This window comes from Podarcis muralis, chromosome 16, assembly GCF_964188315.1.
Source record: "Podarcis muralis chromosome 16, rPodMur119.hap1.1, whole genome shotgun sequence".
Lineage (NCBI taxonomy): Eukaryota > Metazoa > Chordata > Lepidosauria > Squamata > Lacertidae > Podarcis > Podarcis muralis.
In genome coordinates, this window is record NC_135670.1 from 42,679,142 (window position 1) to 42,698,716 (window position 19,575).

At 46.4% G+C, this 19,575-nt stretch overlaps 1 protein-coding gene across 1 annotated transcript in view; it reads left to right on the plus strand.

The window, feature by feature from the left end:
• Nucleotides 1–19,217, plus strand: part of LOC114589913 (small ribosomal subunit protein uS14m-like) — a 171,211-nt gene extending 151,994 nt beyond the window's left edge. Inside the window, exon 3 of the mRNA XM_077920864.1 lies at nucleotides 18,790–19,217. Coding sequence (XP_077776990.1) covers nucleotides 18,790–18,972 — 183 coding nt within the window. The 3' untranslated portion in view covers nucleotides 18,973–19,217. The remainder of the gene's footprint in view (nucleotides 1–18,789) is intronic.
• Nucleotides 19,218–19,575: the final 358 nt, after the last annotated feature.

Sequence of the window (19,575 nt, forward strand, 5' to 3'; positions counted from 1 at the left end):
TAAACTCTTTCAGTGGTCTAATAGATTTGCTGAATCATGAATTCTGTACATGCACAGAGGCTATACCTCTTGAAACCCCAAAGATGGGCAAGATGGGGCATTTCTCTCCACCTGGCTCCACCGGATATTGCTGATGGCCAATGAAAGCCCAAGTAGGGATTCCTAGTGGGGGATGTTGCTGTGGTATAGTGGAGGAGCAGGGCCAGGAGGCTAACTTGGACACCTGAGAACACAAAAAAGCAGCAGCAAAACAACTACATGTTTCCTTTTAAATGGGCCTTCCTGCTGAGTGTAAAGCATAGATCCTCATTTTTTAAGGGAAAAGGGAGAGAAGGCTTCTCCCAAAGTGTTAGAAGGCCACAAATAATGTAACAATAGAACAAAACAAATGTGCCGTTTCATGTGATACAGAATCCTATGTGCAAATCTGTTAGATTGAGAAATTTGTACCAAATAAGAAAAAAAAATTAAAGGTGTGTGCTTGCAGGTAAACAGATTGGAGCTTTTCTGCAAGATCTTGTGAGATCTCATTGAAGTCTTGCAAGATGTCTAGGAGAGCAAAATATGTATTGAGATTTGGGAGAGATCTTGCATGCTCTTTCAGGGACCAAAGCCATCACTGCTGCAGCGCCAAAGGCAGGTGGCTAGGGGGTGGTGAGTGTCCCACGGGGCGAAATGGGATGTACCCCCCCTCAAGCTCAGGATTCCAGAACTAACAACTGTCAGTTGGGAGGGACGGAAGGCAAGGACCCACAGCCCAGGTGGGGCTCGCTAGCTTGGGGAGGAGGTGTGTGATTCCTCAGCTGGAGTAGATGCAGGACAGTTGAGGCTTACATACCTCATCACCGCAAAAGCTATAACTGGAAAGCTGTCCTGGCCAGGCCTGTGTCCTTTGGCTCCAGTTGGGAGTGAGACGGATGACGTCTGATTTTTGGCGAAATAATTTTTTTAAAAAAAATTATGATTTTCAAGTTTATACATTTCAATAATTTTGCAGTCATTTTAACATTTCAAAACTTGACTTCCTTCCCCCTCTTTCTGCAGTTCTTTAAATTGATTCTTCATATCTTATGCATATCCAAATTACCTCAATTTCTTCATTTATGCATCTGCTTTAAATAGATAATCTTATTAAACTGCAGGTTATTCCAATAATCCTGCCAATGTTCTTATCTGTTTACAGTTTGTAACTATTCATTCAACCATTTCCATTCTTTAATAAAAAGTTTGTTCTCTTGCTCCTAGAAACGGTCAGCATGTGACAGAGGCCACATCCTGGGAACGGTTTGACTGGCCACCTAAACCAGGTGAGAGCAGCCAAAGAGTCTCAAATGCTCAGGAACTTCCCCTGTGTGCCAAGACAGGCTCCAGAAGATTGAGCGGACAAGACCAAGCGTGGGCCCAGTGGTCAAGAAGGTGGTTTCTGCAATGCTGTGGAGGGAAGTGAGGGGCAGATGGGGCTCATCCACCTATAAAGATAGCCCATCAAGGAGAAGGAAAACTCTGATCCTAATTTGCCTTGTGGGATATCTTTGGGAGCTGAAAAGGCTAAGGAGTAAAGCCTACACAAATCTGGATTGGAGTCCCTCAGGCGGTTGGATGGCGCCGTTTACAACCCCTTCTGACATCTCCTGCAGCCCAACTGGTGCCTAACTCTGCTTTCCTTGGAGACACATCTGCAAAGCCAAGAGAGGGAGTCTTGTCATCTGGGAAGCCCAGGACCTCCAGACACACTGCCCAGTCTTGCTCCCTGGAGAGGTCACTTTGGGACTGCTGACACCGTTGCTTAACTTTTGACCTCACCCCTGGAGGCGTACTCCATTGCTTCTCAAGACAGACAAATGCCAACATTAAAAAACTATTTGAAAGAATTTTATTTCATTCACAAAAGACAATCTGGCATGTGATTAGGACAATGGTTTTCAGACAACGGGTGACACGTTTATTGATCCAGTTTGGAAGGCTCTGTCTTGCACATGCAAGACACATGCGCAGTTCCATCTAGGAGCAACAACAAGGGAAGGAGCCAAACTGTCGACTCCTGCAGCGAGACTCAGGATTTCCACTCATGCTCACAAACGTAGGAAAAAGGACCACCTAGGATAAAAGGATGATCACAGAATAGCATGTTTGTAAAGGAACTTGATTAGAATAATGATGATGATGATGATTTTTATTTTATTTTTCTATTTGGGTTTGTGGGGAAGGGGGGGACTGGGTCTTGGTGGGGAGGGAGATCTGTGCTGGAGTTGCTGGCCTCACTGCTGTCGCTGCCCGGAAGAGAGAAGAAGAGAAAATATTTTTAATCTTTCCATTTATTATTATGTTGACAACCCATCTTTCCTTCAAGGATCTCCAGGTGGCTTACGCTATTCTCCCTTTCTTTAATTACATTTACTTCCTCATTCCATTTCTCTTCCAATATCTCTTCCTCCTCCTCCTCGGAGACCAGGGGGTGGATTTTAGGGGCACGACAGCAGGAGGCCAGCAGCTCGCACAGCCTGCCACACTGGCCATTCTCTCTTTCAACAGCCTTGGAGAACAACTGAGTAGGCATCTAGAGCGTCAACTGAACAGGCATGTGGATCAGCTAGTCACTGGGCACAGTCTATTCTTTTGGAGGGGGCTTTCCCCAGTTTCCATTTATAAGAAGTTTGAAAGGTTGCCTCTTTATAAAGTGTGGTCTCCTTGTGACGAGAGACCACACTGGAGACTCATAGTGTTTTTGAAATATATAAAGGTAAAGGGACCCCTGACCATTAGGTCCAGTTGTGGCCGACTCTGGGGTTGCGGCGCTCATCTCGCTTTATTGGTGGACCGGTCATGTACAGCTTCCGGGTCATGTGGCCAGCATGACTAAGCTGCTTCTGAACCAGAGCAGAGCACGGAAACGCCCTTTACCTTCCCGCCGTAGCGGTACCTATTGATCTACTTGCACTTTGACGTGCTTTCGAACTGCTAGGTTGGCAGGAGCAGGGACCGAGCAACGGGAGTTCACTCCGTTGTGGGGATTCGAACCGCCAGCCTTCTGATAGGCAAGTCCTAGGCTCTGTGGTTTAACCCACAGCGCCACCCGCATCCCTATTATTTATTTATTTAGATACTTGGGTTTGGAGCGAAGGGAGAACTGGGTCTTGGAGAGGCGTAGAGCTGTACTGGAGCTGCTGGCCTCACTGCTATCACTGCCTGGAAGAGAAATGAAGAGAAATGAAGAGAAATGAAGAGAAATGAAGAGAAATGAAGAGAAATGAAGAGAAATGAAGAGAAATGAAGAGAAATGAAGAGAAAGAATTCTTAATTTTTTCATTGATTACTACATTGATGGCCCATCTTTCCTGCAAGGATCTCCAGGTGGCTTGCGTTATTCTCCCTTCCTCCCTTCCTCATCCCATCCCTGAACTCTTCTTGAATCAGGGAGCTGCCTCCCCCCATCCCAGTGATCCAGATTCTCTCTGGCCTCCCTGTTCCTCAAGAACAAAGATCAACACTCCCCATCTATATATCGGTGGCATCCATCCCCTGGTCGCTTGGTCTTACATAAATTGTTTTCACCTTCACTAAAGATTCCTTCTGATCTTCATAACCATCACTTCATCCTCCCATTTCTCTTCCAATATCTCTTCCTCCTCCTCCTCACAGACCAGGGGATGGATCTTTGGCACGTGACAGCAGGAGACCAGCAGCTCACGCAGCCAATCTTTATAAACTAATCTAACCATGACTTGGTTCCCTATGTTTCTGAATCTTGAGGGATAGTAAAAGAAACAGAATGCAGAAGGAATTAGGAATCCTACTTATACTTTATATGAAGAAAGTCTCTTCATTACACCAGAAAACGTATTTCCTTTCTCACAAACTACCTCCTCAAACTAAAGATGTTGTTGTTTAGTCGTTTAGTCGTGTCCGACTCTTCGTGACCCCATGGACCAGAGCATGCCAGGCACCTCTGTCCTCCACTACCTCCCGCAGTTTGGTCAAACTCATGCTGGTAACCTCGAAAACACTATCCAACCATCTCGTCCTCTGTCGCCCCCTTCTCCTTGTGCCCTCCATCTTTCCCAACATCAGTGTCTTCTCCAGGGAGTCTTCTCTTCTCATGAGGTGGCCAAAGTACTGGAGCCTCAGCTTCACGATCTGTCCTTCCAGTGAGCACTCAGGGCTGATTTCCTTAAGAATGGATGCGTTTGATCTTCTTGCAGTCCATGGGACTCTCAAGAGTCTTCTCCAGCACCATAATTCAAAAGCATCAATTCTTCGGCGATCAGCCTTCTTTATGGTCCAGCTCTCACTTCCATACACCACTACTGGGAAAACCATGGCTTTAACTATACGGACCTTTGTTGGCAAGGTGACGTCGCTACTTCTCAAGATGCTGTCTAGGCCTGTCATTGCCCTTCTCCCAAGAAGCAGGCGTCTTTTAATTTCGTGGCTGCTGTCACCATCTGCAGTGATCATGGAGCCCAAGAAAGTAAAATCTCTCACTGCCTCCATTTCTTCCCCTTCTATTTGCCAGGAGGTGATGGGACCAGTGGCCATGATCTTCGTTTTTTTGATGTTGAGCTTCAGACCATATTTTGCGCTCTCCTCTTTCACCCTCATTAAAAGGTTCTTTAATTCCTCCTCACTTTCTGCCATCAAGGTTGTGTCATCTGCATATCTGAGGTTGTTGATATTTCTTCCGGCAATCTTAATTCCAGCTTGGGATTCATCCAGCCCAGCCTTTCGCATGATGTATTCTGCATATAAATTAAATAAGCAGGGAGACAAAATACAGCCTTGTCGTACTCCTTTCCCAATTTTGAACCAATCAGTTGTTCCATATCCAGTTCTAACTGTAGCTTCTTGTCCCACATAGAGATTTCTCAGGAGACAGATGAGGTGATCAGGCACTCCCATTTCTTTAAGAACTTGCCATAGTTTGCTGTGGTCGACACAGTCAAAGGCTTTTGCATAGTCAATGAAGCAGAAGTAGATGTCTTTCTGGAACTCTCTAGCTTTCTCCATAATCCAGCGCATGTTTGCAATTTGGTCTCTGGTTCCTCTGCCTCTTCTAAATCCAGCTTGCACTTCTGGGAGTTCTCGATCCACATACTGCTTGAGCCTTCCTTGTAGAATTTTAAGCATAACCTTGCTAGCGTGTGAAATGAGTGCAATTGTGCGGTAGTTGGAGCATTCTTTGGCACTGCCCTTCTTTGGGATTGGGATGTAGACTGATCTTCTCCAATCTTCTGGCCACTGCTGAGTTTTCCAAATTTGCTGGCATATTGAGTGTAGCACCTTAACAGCATCATCTTTTAAAATTTTAAATAGTTCAACTGGAATACCATCACTTCCACTGGCCTTGTTATTTGCAGTGCTTTCTAAGGCCCATTTGACTTCACTTTCCAGGATGTCTGGCTCAAGGTCAGCAACCACACTACCTGGGGTGTACGAGACATCCATATCTTTATGGTATAATTCCTCTGTGTATTCTTGCCACCTCTTCTTGATGTCTTCTGCTTCTGTTAGGTCCTTACCACTTTGGTCCTTTATTATGGTAATCTTTGTACGAAACAAACTAAAGATGCTCATCTTTAATTTTATAGTCCCTTTCCTCTTTTGTGCAGTTCTGCCCCTCCTTTCGCCACTTTTCTTCTCTTCCCGATTCTCCAATTAGTCCAGCCGTTTCTCCTAGACCATGCTATGCCATCTTTGCCATCTTTATAGGTTAGTGTTTAATATAAGTTCAATATTAAAAGTGTTGCCTTCTCTTTTACCTTTGTTTTCCAGTAACTTCCACTCTTTTACCACAAACAGCGCTGACAATCCAAGTCTTTTAACTCAGTCTCTTTTGCTGGGCTCACACCACTTCAAAGTAAAAAACAAGTTAAGTCCTTGAATTCCGCTTCTTTTAATGGGCTACTACTGCAGCTGCAGAGTGAAATTTGAATCTGTCTTCCTTTTCTTACTGGTACTTGTTAGAGAAATCTTTGCTTATGCTTACGTATAATGAGAAAGATTTCCAATATGTTTAAGATAAAATCTCCCGTTCTTTACTCTTTATGTGCTAGTCTTTCGGGTCTGTTTCTGAGCAGTTCAGTTTCTATAAATAAGTCTCACAGACCCTCTTCTCCTCAAGCTCTCCTTGTTGGCTGCCGTTCTTACCCTTTGGGACTTTGAGGCTTGCTGCTGAGGATTGCTCGTGTCCTTGCGTCTAGGTACTCTCTGTCGACTCACCTCCTGGTTAGGACGTGGGCTTCGAAGGGTTCATTTTTTGACACTGCCGGACAATGTCAGCCCTGGGCCACGCCCAGAGCCTTTTTGGGGGTCGTGTAGCCTCCGCGTTGCCCCCCAAAGTTCCTTCTAACAGCTGCTAGGCACGGAGAACCCGCGAAGCACATCCACAACGGAGGGCGGAAAAAGCGGAAGCCCTTACATACCAGGTTTGGAAGGGGGATTTGGTCTGCGATAGGCTTTTTCCGTAGGGACACGGGTGGCCACAGAGCCTAGGGCTGGCTGATCAGAAGGTCGGCAGTTCAAATCCCCGCGACGGGGTGAGCTCCCGCTGCTCGGTCCCAGCACCTGCCAACCTAGCAGTTCGAAAGCACAAAGTGGAAGTAGATAAATACCGTATTTTTCGCTCTATAGGACGCAATTTCCCCCCTCCAAAAATTAAGGGGAAATGATCAAAGCAGCAGAAATAAGAGATGATTGGATCCCTTTAAGAGCTCAAAGCATGGGTACCCCCAACAAAAATTTAAAATTCGGTTTTGTAATTTGGAACTAATGTGATTTGATTGGTTTGCTAATAAAAAATATATTATAAAAAAAACAAAAATTAAGGGAAAATTTGTGTGTGCCCTATGGAGTGAATGCAGGCTGCGCAGCTAAGCCCAAAGCCAGAGCAGGCAGAAGGAGCGCTGCGCAGTGCTCCGTCTCGCTGTTCTAGCTTGGGGTTAGCTGCGCAAAGCCTCCGCAGGGCAGCAGGGTGAAGGCCCCCTGCTGCCCTGCGAAGGCTTCAAAGGCCGTCCCCGAAGCCAGAACAGTGAGGCGGAGCGCTGCGCAGCGCTCCGTCTCACTGTTCTAGCTTGGGGATGGCTGCGCAAAGCCTCCGCAGGACAGCGGGGTGCCTTCACCCCGCTGCTCTGCAGACGCTTCAAAGGCTGCACCCGTTGGCTTCAGGCAGCTATCCGCAAGCTTTCGGAGCGCAGCAGGAGTTCCCGCTGTACTTCGAAGGCTTGCGGATAACCATCTGAAGTCACCTAGCAGTTCGAAAGTGGAAGTAGATAAATACCCAAAGCCAGAGCAGGCAGAAGGATCGCTGCGCAGCGCTCCGTCTCGCTGTTCTAGCTTGGGGTTAGCTGCGCAAAGCCTCCGCAGGGCAGCAGGGTGAAGGCCCCCTGCTGCCTTGCGAAGGCTTCAAAGGCCGTCCCCGAAGCCAGAACAGTGAGGCGGAGCTCACTGCGCGGTGCTCCGTCTCACTGTTCTAGCTTGGGGATGGCTGCACAAAGTCTCCGCAGGGCAGCGGGGTGCCTTCAGCCCGCTGCTCTGCGGAGGCTTCAAAGGCTGTGCTCTGGGGGCTTCAGGCAGCTATCCGTAAGCCTTCCAAGCGCAGCAGGAGTTCCCGCTGCACTCAGAAGGCTTGCTGATAGCCGCCTGAAGCCTGGAGAGCGAGAGGGGTCGGTGCACAGTTTTCCCTCTCTGCGCAGCGCCCCTTCAGTGAAGCGGGAGGAGAAATCGAAGGGGCTCCGTTTCTCCTGCCACTTCGCTGAAGGGACACTGAGCAGAGAGGGAGAGAATTCCCCCCCCCCCCCGTTCTCCCCCTCCTATGATCCGGTGCGTCTTATGGTCCGGTGCGTCCTATAGAGCGGAAAATACGGTAGGTGCCGTTCTGTCGGGAAGGTAAACAGCCTTTCCGTGCACTGCTCTGCTTTTGCCAGAAGCGGCTTCGTCATCCTGGCCACATGACCCGGAAGCTGTACGCCGGCTCCCTCAGCCTATAGAGCGAGATGAGCGCGCAACCCTAGAGTCGTCCGCGACTGGACCTAACGGTCAGGGGTACCTGTACCTTTACCTAGGCTTTTTCCAGATCTGCCTTACTGCCCTATGTTTCTAAATCTTGAGGGAGAGCAAAAGAAGCAGAATGCAGAAAGAATTAGACATCCTACTTACACTCAAGAAGAAGAAATCTTTATTTTGCCGGAAAACATCATTACTTCTCACAAACCACCTCCTTTCTCCTGAACTATCCTCAAATAGTTGCTCTTCCCAAAGTCCTCAGCCAAGTCACTCAGCAGGGGGACGTGTCACAATGGAGGCCCTGACCCTGTTGCTTTAGCTACCTTGCTTAACAATGTGAATTGTTCCCCTTAACATTAATTTTTCAAATATATCTTCCAGTGGGTTTTTATTTTTTTTATTTAGGAAGGATCTAGAGCTGGCTTCATCCAGCACAGTGCATTTCTGGACAGGACAGGAAACACCTTGCAAACACACACTTTTCAACATGGCGGTGTCACCAAGGAAAACACTCCTGGCCTAGACTATGGCTGCTGTTTCTCAATTCATAGTAAAAAATGACCCTTCTCAACATGCTGTAATAAACTGTCCAGTATTAGGATGGACAGGAGCAGGACTTCACCCTTAGACCCCCTCATCCCCCTGTTTCTTTCTGTTTCTGCCCAGTGTCTTCTGCCAATCAAAAGCTTTCCTTAGCTTGCAAGGAAGTGAAATGTTATGAGTTACTCGGTGCCAGACTCCCCTTTGCCATGAGTTTCTGGGTGCCAGGCACTGAACCCCTGGACACTGAACATCTGGGGAATTGATCTAAGCTGTACCCCAAGCACTACATTTGATTGTTGGTTATTAAAAACTGATTGAAACCATTTTATTTCATTCACAAAAGAAATTTTGACATGTGATTATGATAACAGTTTATATAATAAAGGTGACACGTTTATTGATCCTTTTTGTAAGTTATTATTTGTCTACTTTAATGTATTTTTTATATATATTAATCAGTAAGGGGGTGGGGTGGGAAGCAGTTTTGCATATGAAACTGGTGGATGGCTGTCATTAATCCAGATCAATTTCATAGAATCATAGAAACTTATAGCTGGAAGGGACACCAAGGGTCATCTAGTCCAACCCCCTGTGATGCAGCAATCTCAGCAAAAGCATCCATGGCAGACGGCCATCCAACCTCTGCTTAGTAACCTCCAAGGAAGGAGAGTCCACCACCTCTCATGGGAATCTGTTCCAATGCCAAACAGCCCTTACTGCCAGAAAGTTTTTATCAATGTTTAGTTGGAATCTCCTTTCTTATAACTTGAATCCATGGGTTCGAGTCCTACCGTCCAGAGCAGGAGAAAACAAGCTTGTTCCCTCTTCCATGTGACAGCCCTTAAGATATTGGAAGATGGCTGTCAGATCTCCTCTCAGTTTCCTCTTTTCCAGGCCAAACCTACCCAGCTCCTTCAAGTGTTTCTCTTCCATCTTAGTTTCCAGACCCTTGGTTGCCTTGGTTGCCCTCCTCTGCACACATTCCAGCTTGTCAACATCCTTCTTAAATGATGGTGCCCAGAACTGGACACAGGACTCCAGGTGTGGCCTGACCAAGGTAGGAGAGAGTAGGACTTGGACTTCGTTTCATCAGGACCCTGGACTTCCATAGATGCAACCTAGAACAGCATTACCATTTTCTGCTGCTGCACATTCCTTGTGGCTGAGGCTCAGGGTAACGCCCCCGGGACCTTTCAGTTCATGGTGTCCATGGAGGCGCAGGTCAATTCTGTGTCCAGGGCAGCTGTTGACCAGCTTCATCTAGTACGCAGGCTGAGACCCTATCTGCCTGCGGATTGCCTCGCCAGAGTGGTGCATGCTCTGGTTATCTCCCGCTTGGACTACTGCAATGCGCTCTACGTGGGGCTACCTTTGAAGGTGACCCGGAAACTACAACTAATCCAGAATGCGGCAGCTAGACTGGTGACTGGGAGTGGCCCCCAAGACCTACATTGGCTCTCAGTATGTTTCCGGGCACAATTCAAAGTGTTGGTGCTGACCTTTAAAGCCCTAAACGGCCTCAAAGGCCCAGTATACCTGAAGGAGCGCCTCCACCCCCATCATTCTGCCTGGACACTGAGGTCCAGCGCTGAGGGCCTTTTGGCGGTTCCCTCCCTACGAGAAGCCAAGTTACAGGGTAGTGGTGCCTGCCCTGTGGAACCCCCTCCCACCAGATGTCAAAGAGATAAACAGCTACCTGACATTTAGAAGACATCTGAAGGCAGCCCTGTTCTGGGAAGCTTTGGTCAGACCTCACCTGGAGTACTGTGTCCAGTTCTGGGCACCACAGTTCAAGAAGGACACTGACAAACTGGAACGTGTCCAGAGGAGGGCAACCAAAATGGTCAAAGGCCTGGAAATGATGCCTTATGAGGAACGGCTAAGGGAGCTGGGCATGTTTAGCCTGGAGAAGAGGAGGTTAAGGGGTGATATGATAGCCATGTTCAAATATATAAAAGGATGTCACATAGAGGAGGGAGAAAGGCTGTTTTCTGCTGCTCCAGAGAAGCGGACACGGAGCAATGGATCCAAACTACAAGAAAGAAGATTCCACCTAAACATTAGGAAGAACTTCCTGACAGTAAGAGCTGTTCGACAGTGGAATTTGCTGCCAAGGAGTGTGGTGGAGTCTCCTTCTTTGGAGGTCTTTAAGCAGAGGCTTGACAACCATATGTCAGGAGTGCTCTGATGGTGTTTCCTGCTTGGCAGGGGGTTGGACTCGATGGCCCTTGTGGTCTCTTCCAATTCTATGATTCTATGATTCTATGATTCTATGATTCTATGAATGTTTGACAGACTATTTTATTTTAATATTTTGTTGGAAGCCGCCCAGAGTGGCTGGGTATAAATAATAATAATAAATTATTATTATTATTATTATTATTATTATTATTATTATTATTATTATTATTATATGATGATGATGACTGTGAGGTGTTACAAGTCATTAACTTCAAGCCACACTGCCATGCCTTTGAAGACACAAACCATCCCAGCTTTTCAGAACTGGCTATCATGGCTTCTTTAATCTTTGTGTATTGCTCCACCATGTGGCTGAATCATATAAAGCACTGACTTTTACATATCTCTTGACCTCTAATTGCAAGAAGATCTCGTTAACTTGGATTATAATCTTTATAAATTGGAGTTGTGGAGCAGGTCCTCGAGAGGGGGGGGCTCCCACCATTTCTCCTCAGTCCAGCCCCTGACAACCATGTGGGTTACAGCGTCGAGGGCTCATTTTGTGGGGCGATGTGAAACGTAGTGTTTTCACCCCAAAACCTTGCAGGGGGCATTCTCTGGGTGTTTGGCGCCGCTTTGGAGTGAATTGGACGACGTCTGACTTTTGGAGAAATTGGGATCCCGTGAGTTAGGGTGCCAAAGGCTCATTTTTTGGGGTGCCATGAAATGTGGGGTTTTCACTGCCAAACATTTCATGGGGTCTTTAGCAGGTGTTTGCCGTTGCTTTGTTGTGAATCCTAAGACATCAGGTTTTCAGCGAAATCGTGGCCACCATAGCTTTCCTGACAGATGATTTGGCCTGTCACCCTTGTGTGGAAGTAAAGGATGAGATTCCCCTACTACTCCGCCTGGGGTCTCCAATGTGGTGCACCCAGCCTCCACTCACACTATTCCTATGCTGGGGAATTGTGTGGGGCAAGTTAAGATTTATCTGTGAAAGAGGACTTAGTATTTTTCTTGCTTTTTAGTGTAATGTACTATGAAAAGGTCTTAATGGAATTTTCTTTTTTAAATGGAATTTTAATGGAATTTTCTTTTTTCTTTTTTGTTATTACCCTGTTTGCCAGTGTTTGTCCCTGGTAATTAACTGCCCTGATGTCTTTGTAAAACAGAAAAACAACTAAAAACCCACAATGATTTCACTGTGCACACAAGGTGTGTTTGAAAGTGAATGTGAGTTACAAGAGATGCTAACCCACTTGTTCTAAAGTGAAAGCCTTCTGGGACATAATATACAACGAGGTAAAAACGGTTTTGAAATATAATTTTAATAAAAAACCAGAGGCATTTTAATTAGGCTTAATTGGTGAGGAAATATATAAAAGTGATGTAAACATGTGTATGTATGCCACAACGGCTGCAAGGACACTTCTGGGTCAGAAATGGAAGCAGCAGGAACTTCCAACACTGGAAGATTGGCAGGTCAAGATGATGGAGTACGGAGAGATGGCCAAGTTGACGGGGAAGATCCGGAATCAGTGTGACAAACTGTTTCGTAAGGACTGGAACAAATTTATATTTTCTATGAAAGAAAATTGTAAACATTTGAAAATGTTTGTAGGCTTGAATTGAAATGCTCTGTAATGTAAATATAAGGAACTGATTTACCGATAATAAGGTGAAATATTATAATTTGACAAGGGTAAATAAGTGCTTATAGAAATGCGAAGAATATGGAAAGTTATGTGGAAGTCAGAAAGAGGGAGGGAAGGAGGTCGATGCTCTTACAGAGTAATATATTAAGTCATAGAATTATGTAACAAAATGTGAATATGTGGAAAACTCAATAAAAAATATTTTTTAAAAAATACAAGAGATGCTAGCCCTTTCTCCCTGCCTCTAGCATAGGAGGCAACTCCTAGGGACCAAGGTCCCTTCAGCCCCCCCCATAAAATATTTGAGGGGGCCCGCCTTCCCCCAAAGTTGATGGGCATTGCCATTCAAATGGTATGTGTGCACCATGTCATATGATCGATTACACAGGACGGGGTTTACCTGGTCCCCCCACCTAATATTTTATTCAAGTTGGCACCCCCTGGTCTCTAGGCCTTCACAGCACAATCCTATGCATGCTTGCTGAGTCCCGTGAGCCTCACTCCCAATGCAAAAAGGCAGAGACACCCCTAGATTACTCAGTAGTACATATAAAGGTAAAGGTACCCCTGCCCGTACGGGCCAATCTTGCCAGACTCTGGGGTTGGTGCGCCCATCTCACTCAAGAGGCCGGAGGCCAGCGCTGTCCGGAGACACTTCCGGGTCACGTGGCCAGCGTGACATCGCTGCTCTGGCGAGCCAGAGCCGCACACGGAAACGCCGTTTACCTTCCCGCTAGAAAGCGGTCCCTATTTATCTACTTGCACCCGGGGGTGCTTTCGAACTGCTAGGTTGGCAGGCGCTGGGACCGAACGACGGGAGCGCACCCCGCCGCGGGGATTCGAACCGCCAACCTTTCGATCGGCAAGCCCTAGGCGCTGAGGCTTTTACCCACAGCGCCACCCGCGTCAGTAGTACATATACATGGGGGGAAACAGAACTTCACTAGACTCCCTTACACCCCACTGCACATTCTTCCCCTATTTATTTTGAATTGCTTAGGGGGAGGCAACCTAATATTTTGACTGCTTTAGGGCCGCTAAAGGTCTTCATCTAGCCGTGCGTAGAGATGAAAGGAAGAAGTGAAATACCAAGGGCTGCCTATTTCAGGGGAAGGGCAAGGGAAGGGGGTGCTTCTACAAGTTTCACTGGGACCCAGAGGTGTGGACTGTGGTTCTGCGTAGGGATTCTAGCTGCAGCTAGCAGCAACTGACAAATTGGTCCATCCATTTCTCATTTTCCCAGTCTTAGATTTGATCCTCCACATTTCTGCAGTACTTTCCATTTTTAAAGAGGAGTCCTCATGCAAATCCAGTGCTGCATGCAATTTTCGTAATGTTCGCATTTATGCAAGCACCTTTCCTGAATATAATGCATGCTTGTATGTTCTGTTTCTACACACACACATTGTAGAGGTGCTTGGCTGCTTAACATGGCGGACTCAGAGACTACTTCGATGATGGAGGGCTTAACACCCAGCGCCTCACACACACACACACACGCTTCCATGGAGGCAGGAATGGGCTCGGGAGATGATTGCGGGTCTCCTTTCTAATCGATACCCCTCAACAAGGTATGGAAGGCAATTCAGCCTCAGGCTACCCCCCTCCCCTCTTCCAGAGTCTCCTGCAAATGGGTGAGATGCTGCCATTGCCACAGATTGGAACAAGAAGCCCACTCCGCCACTGTTAGTGAGTGAAGCAAGTGGGGCATAAGCCCTGGTATTATAATATAATTGCAGTATTGGATCAGCACAGCTACCCAGATTATTGGACTCTCCTTGTTAGCATGGCTATATGACAGCTGTCCTGATGAGATTCTGTCCTTTAAAATATACTGTACTACAGCACCAGTGGTTATAGCGACAGTTCAAATCAAACTGATAATGGCTACAGTTTAATATGCAGAAGCACATATAAGCATATTCAGGATGGAACATAAAAAGGAGGAAGAATATGCCTCTTTTAGAAAGGATTTCCTCATAAACAAAACTTGCTGCTCCAAAATGTTTCAACATGGAATGCTTCTTTTCTGGAATTCAGACTCTTGGGGCTTATCCAGTTACCTTCCTCTGCCTTTTCCAGGAACAGTCCAAGCTTACCCTGTGATCTGCCATGTTAAGTTGTGGGTGAACATATCAGTGATTCTTCAAACAGCTCTTGTTTATTCACAGGCCAGAACAGAACTGAACTGAAGGGTTCAGCCAACCTGCTTATATAGAGCTCCAGTATCACACAACTGTAACAACTTTCTTTAACTATCCAATCACTGAACATCACTTTCAATCCCTTATTTGCATATGTGGACCTGAGTGAAAACTATCTACAGTATCCCCCTCCTGGCCCAGGGTGAGAACTTCAGTACATAACACACCATTTGTTCCGATTGAGCTTTAAAGAGTGGATTTTTGTGAAGAAAGCTCTGGGGCAAAAACCAGCAACAACAGTGCTCAATCAGTGCTTTTAAGCATGGACTCTGCCTGAAAAGTGTGGGGCAAAAGGCAAGTGTGGATAAGCCCTCAATTTCATACACACACATACCTCAGTTTTCTCACACACCCCCTCCACAACACTCCATTCCCAGCTCAGTTCTTGTTGGGCTACTTTTGGGGGAAGTCCCCTTGAAGTCGTCGTCCCCCCCGCAAAAAAAAAAAAGATTTGTGTACTCTTCCAAACCTTGTGCATGTTCACAAACCCAAGTCTGATTATCTTTCCCTCTTGCATGCTGTTTTGACTACCTAAGGCCTGGGGCTCAGAGACTTGAGATCATCACTATCCGTAATGATGGAACTGTGCCAGCGCTCTCCTTTAAGGCACTAGCATCCCTGGTGTACATTTGTGTACCATCTCTGCCAAACCCATACACAAATTCAGCCAATTTGTGGTACAGCAGAAAAGGGGAAGATCTACTGCACAATCAGAACTGCTTGCAAAATCTTCCAACCTTCCCATACTTCTCTGAGGGTGGGTAAGTAGGTGTGCTGTTTTGGATACTGCCTTCAGATGTGCATTGGCAAAGGGGAGCTCAATCAAGTTTTCAGCAAAGTTCTTAACCCGAGGTACTATTTCTGGGTTAGCGGAGTCTGTAAGCTGAAGCGTATGTAAGCTGAAGCGTATGTAACCCGAGGTACCACTGTATTACAAGCCTATGGGACGAGGAGGAAATGATCAGGATATGATGTAGAAGCCAAGCCATTTAGGACTGTATTCCTTTTATATTTCCCCTTTTTAGACTAAGCCTGAGGGCTGAGACTGTCTGCATACACATTTTCCAAGCACATGACTTGCCCCAAAGAATCCTGGAAACTGTAGTTTAGCCCTCACAGAGCTACAATTCCTATCACCCATAACAAACTACAGCTCCCAGGATTTTGGGTAGGGGGAGAGAGAAATGTTCTGTATGTTATGTACTGAAGTTCTCACCCTGGGCCAGCAGGGGGATACTGTAGATAGTTCAGGTCTACATATGCAAATAAGGGATCGAAAGTGACATTCAATGATTGGATAGTTACAGAAAATGGTTACTGTTGCGTTCTAGTGGAGCTCTATATAAGCAGGCTGGCTGAACCCTTCAGTTCAGTTCTGTTCTGGCCTGTGAATAAACAAGAGCTGTCTGAAGAATCGCTGTGTCGTCTGATATGTTCACCTACAACTTAACACTTTAAACATATGGTGTGTACACAGCTGTTGTCTTTTTTGGACACACCTGCTAGCTGCTCTGGGGTCCCTTTTTGGCTCAGTATTGTGCTAAATTTATTTGAATTCATTTCCAACCTGCCTTCTCCCTACAATACTCATTTTGTAAAGTTCAAAGATCCCGTAAATAAAGGGGTTGGGCAGTCATGAGGGTCATGGCTCACTGGTAGAGCATCTGCTTTCTGTGCAGAAGGTCTCTGCTTGAATATCCGCTGTCTCTGCAGATGTTTCCTGCCTGAAGCCCTGGACAGCTGCTGCCCATCAGTGCAGGCAATATTGCGCCTCAGGCAGGAATGGTTTGACACACCACAGGTAGCCCTGCTAGCCTGTTGCTGCAACATAAACAATAGTCTTGTAGTATGAAACTGACAAACGAGTATTATTAAGCTTTTGTGCACTACAAAAGGCACATTTCCTTTTATTACTCACCTGCTGTCTCTTGTTTTCTATTCTCTGAGGTTTGTTAAAGTATTCTTATTTGGCTGACTTTGCAAGATAATAGTTCCAGTGTGGTGTAGTGGTTAAGAGCAGTAGTCATGTAATCTGGGGAACTGGGTTCGCGTCTCCGCTCCTCCACATGCAGCTGCTGGGTGACCTTGGGCCAGTCACATTTCTTTGAAGTCTCTCAGCCTCACTCACCTCACAGAGTGTTTGTTGTGGGGGAGGAAGGGAAAGGAGATTGTTAGCCGCTTTGAGACTCCTGAAGGGGAGTGAAAGGCGGGATATCAAATCCAAACTCTTCTTCTTCTTCCAAAATGTGATAAGCTGCTAGCACATTTGCAAAGCTAAGCAGGGTCAGGTATTGCTTCAAACTGGATGGGGAGCTGTGTGTTGAGTTTCCAGCATCGGACTAGATGACCCCTGGGGTTCCCTTGAATTCTATTATTCTCAATATTAATTTTTAAATTATATTTCATTACTTTCACCAGTTTCAAATTTGTTATCCATTTCTCTTTGGGATTTGGCTCCCTGCCTTTCCTTCCATGCTGTTTTTGTACGCTTCCCTTTTACACACTGCATGATATCACCTATTTCACCTAATACAGGTTCCTCTATTATATCACATACTATTAATTTCTATCATTCTCATTTTGCTTTTGTTTTGCTTTTTCCCTCCCCGCCCCCAAACAGGCTTCCCTTCTCCGCTTTAGCTGAACCTCCCGCATTCTCTCCTTCAAGTGCGAGCGCACATCTCCCGAAGCATCTCTATGTCCCACTAGGCGCAGTTAGCTCCGCCTAACTACTGGCGACGCATGCGCGGTCTGCCGCGACGCCGTTGGAGGCTAGTATGGCGGGGGCGGGGCAAAGGGGGCGGGGCCGCGCGCTTCTCCGCCACGCCGCCGGGCCTTATACTTGAGTAGCTCCGCCTAACTGCTGGCAGCGCATGCGCAGCTTTCCTCCGCGCTGCCGTTGGCGAGCAGCCTTGTGGGGCGCAAGATGGCGGCGGCGGTGCTGCAGGCGGCGTCTCGTCAGGTGAGAGTCGCGGTCGCGCGTGTCTCCTCCTGGGGGGCCGCCCTTTCCCCCGCGCCGGGGTGGCCTCGGCTGCGGGTTGTCAAGTTTCAGCCCCGTCAGAGACGGAGCCGCGCCTGGCGGGTGTTTCGCCTCCCCGCAAACGGGTATGAGCTTTCGTGTGCATGCACACTTCTTCAGATACATTCAGATACACTTCTTCAGAAGTGTGCATGCACACGAAAGCTCATACCAAGAACTAACTTAGTTGGTCTTTAAGGTGCTACTGGAAGGAATTTTTTTGTTTTGACTATGGCAGACCAACACGGCTACCTATCTGTAACTGTTCCCACACAGTAACATCCTGAATCTACCTCCTCCTATGCACCCTTTTCATCTTCTGCCCAGGTATGAAGCCACCATCCCTTTCATCTTCCACCCTATTCCCTCGCCTCCTACTCCCTCTTTTTTCACAAACCCCCTTGCACCCCCAATTTCATCTTCACTTCCTTTTCCCCTCCATATTTCCTCATTTTTCTCAACTCTCCCTTGCAAAAAAATTTAGAAAATATGAGGATCGCTTGAAGGAGTTGGTTATGTTTAGCCTGGAAAAGAGGAGACTGAGATAGCCATTTTCTTAAGGGCTGTCACATGGAAGCTGGAGCAAGCTTATTTTCTCCTGCTCTGGAGGGTAGAACTCGAGGCAATGGCTTCAAGTTACAAGAAAGGAGATTCAGACTAAACATTTGGAAAAACTTTCTGACAGTAAGAGGAGTTCAGTAGTGGAACAGATTCGAGACACATGTTATTTTTGCCAATGAGTTTGCAGATTCCTAGTTGGGGGAATTAAAGCTTTGATTTGTCACAACCATAGTGGTTGTAAAACTGCTGTTGCTGTCACATTTCCTTCCTGTGTTGCTAAACTTTTAAGAGATCAAGACAGTGTCCTTATGAATGATATATACTACATGTGTCTCCCAATTTACACAGGGGTTACATTCTGGACCTCTGTATGAGACAGTGAAATGTGTGTAAATGAGAAGCACCTTAGAAAATCCTAGTGGCTTGCGAGGAGACCCCACAGCCCAAAGAGGATGTCCTCTTCAGGCTCTGCAAAGGGTCTCCTCGCAAGTCACTAGGACTCTCTATGGTGCTCCCCATTTCCAGGTTTCAGCGGATTGAATGCAAATAGATGGTGTGTAAATGGGGTGCTGCCTGTAGTAGCTCCAGGACTACCGATGGGTATTACTGCTGTTTTTATTTGTTCCAGGAAGTGGCTGAAAAAGAGATTGCTGCCCTTCCCCGGGACACCTGCCCAGCGAGGATCCGTAATCGATGTGTTCTGACATCCCGTCCACGAGCTGTAGTGTGGCGATGGAGGTTAAGCCGAATTGTCTTCCGCCATCTGGCTGACCATGCGCAGCTCTCTGGAGTACAGAGAGCAATGTGGTGAGCCACCACCAACAAGGCTTTTCTTCAAAAAAGACAAAACTGAGTTCTATTTCAACTCCTAGGATGAATTAAAGACACGTTCTATAACTTGCAGCATGTAAGGAGTGGGGGGGGGGGATAGACCCATTGGTAGAAGACGCTTAGCTAGAAGGGGGCAACCTTGTTTAATTTTGTCAAACCTTCCACACTTGCTCCTCTTGTATATTTAAAAATGACATCGAAAAATAAAGCAGTCCCACGCTTGGATTTTGTTTGTCCTTTGCATTTAAGGTTAGATATATAACATTACATTGTTGCAGGGTGTATATTGCTAGCAAATCTGAAAATATCACAGAGACACAGAATTCAGATACACTACATAGTTACTACATATATTTTCTTCCTGACTAAGCTGCTAAATGGGTCGGTGCAGCTCTCACTGCCGCTAGATGGAGTGCATGGTCCAAAAACAGTAGCTAGAAACATGAGGGTTTAAGTAAATATAGTTATCCTATATTTTGCAATTCCTGTTGGTGGGTCTAGGACGTCAATGTCCTGTTATTTTGACTATTGCAATAATTACATTACAGCTTGTTCAGTCCATCACTGTCCTCACTGAATATCT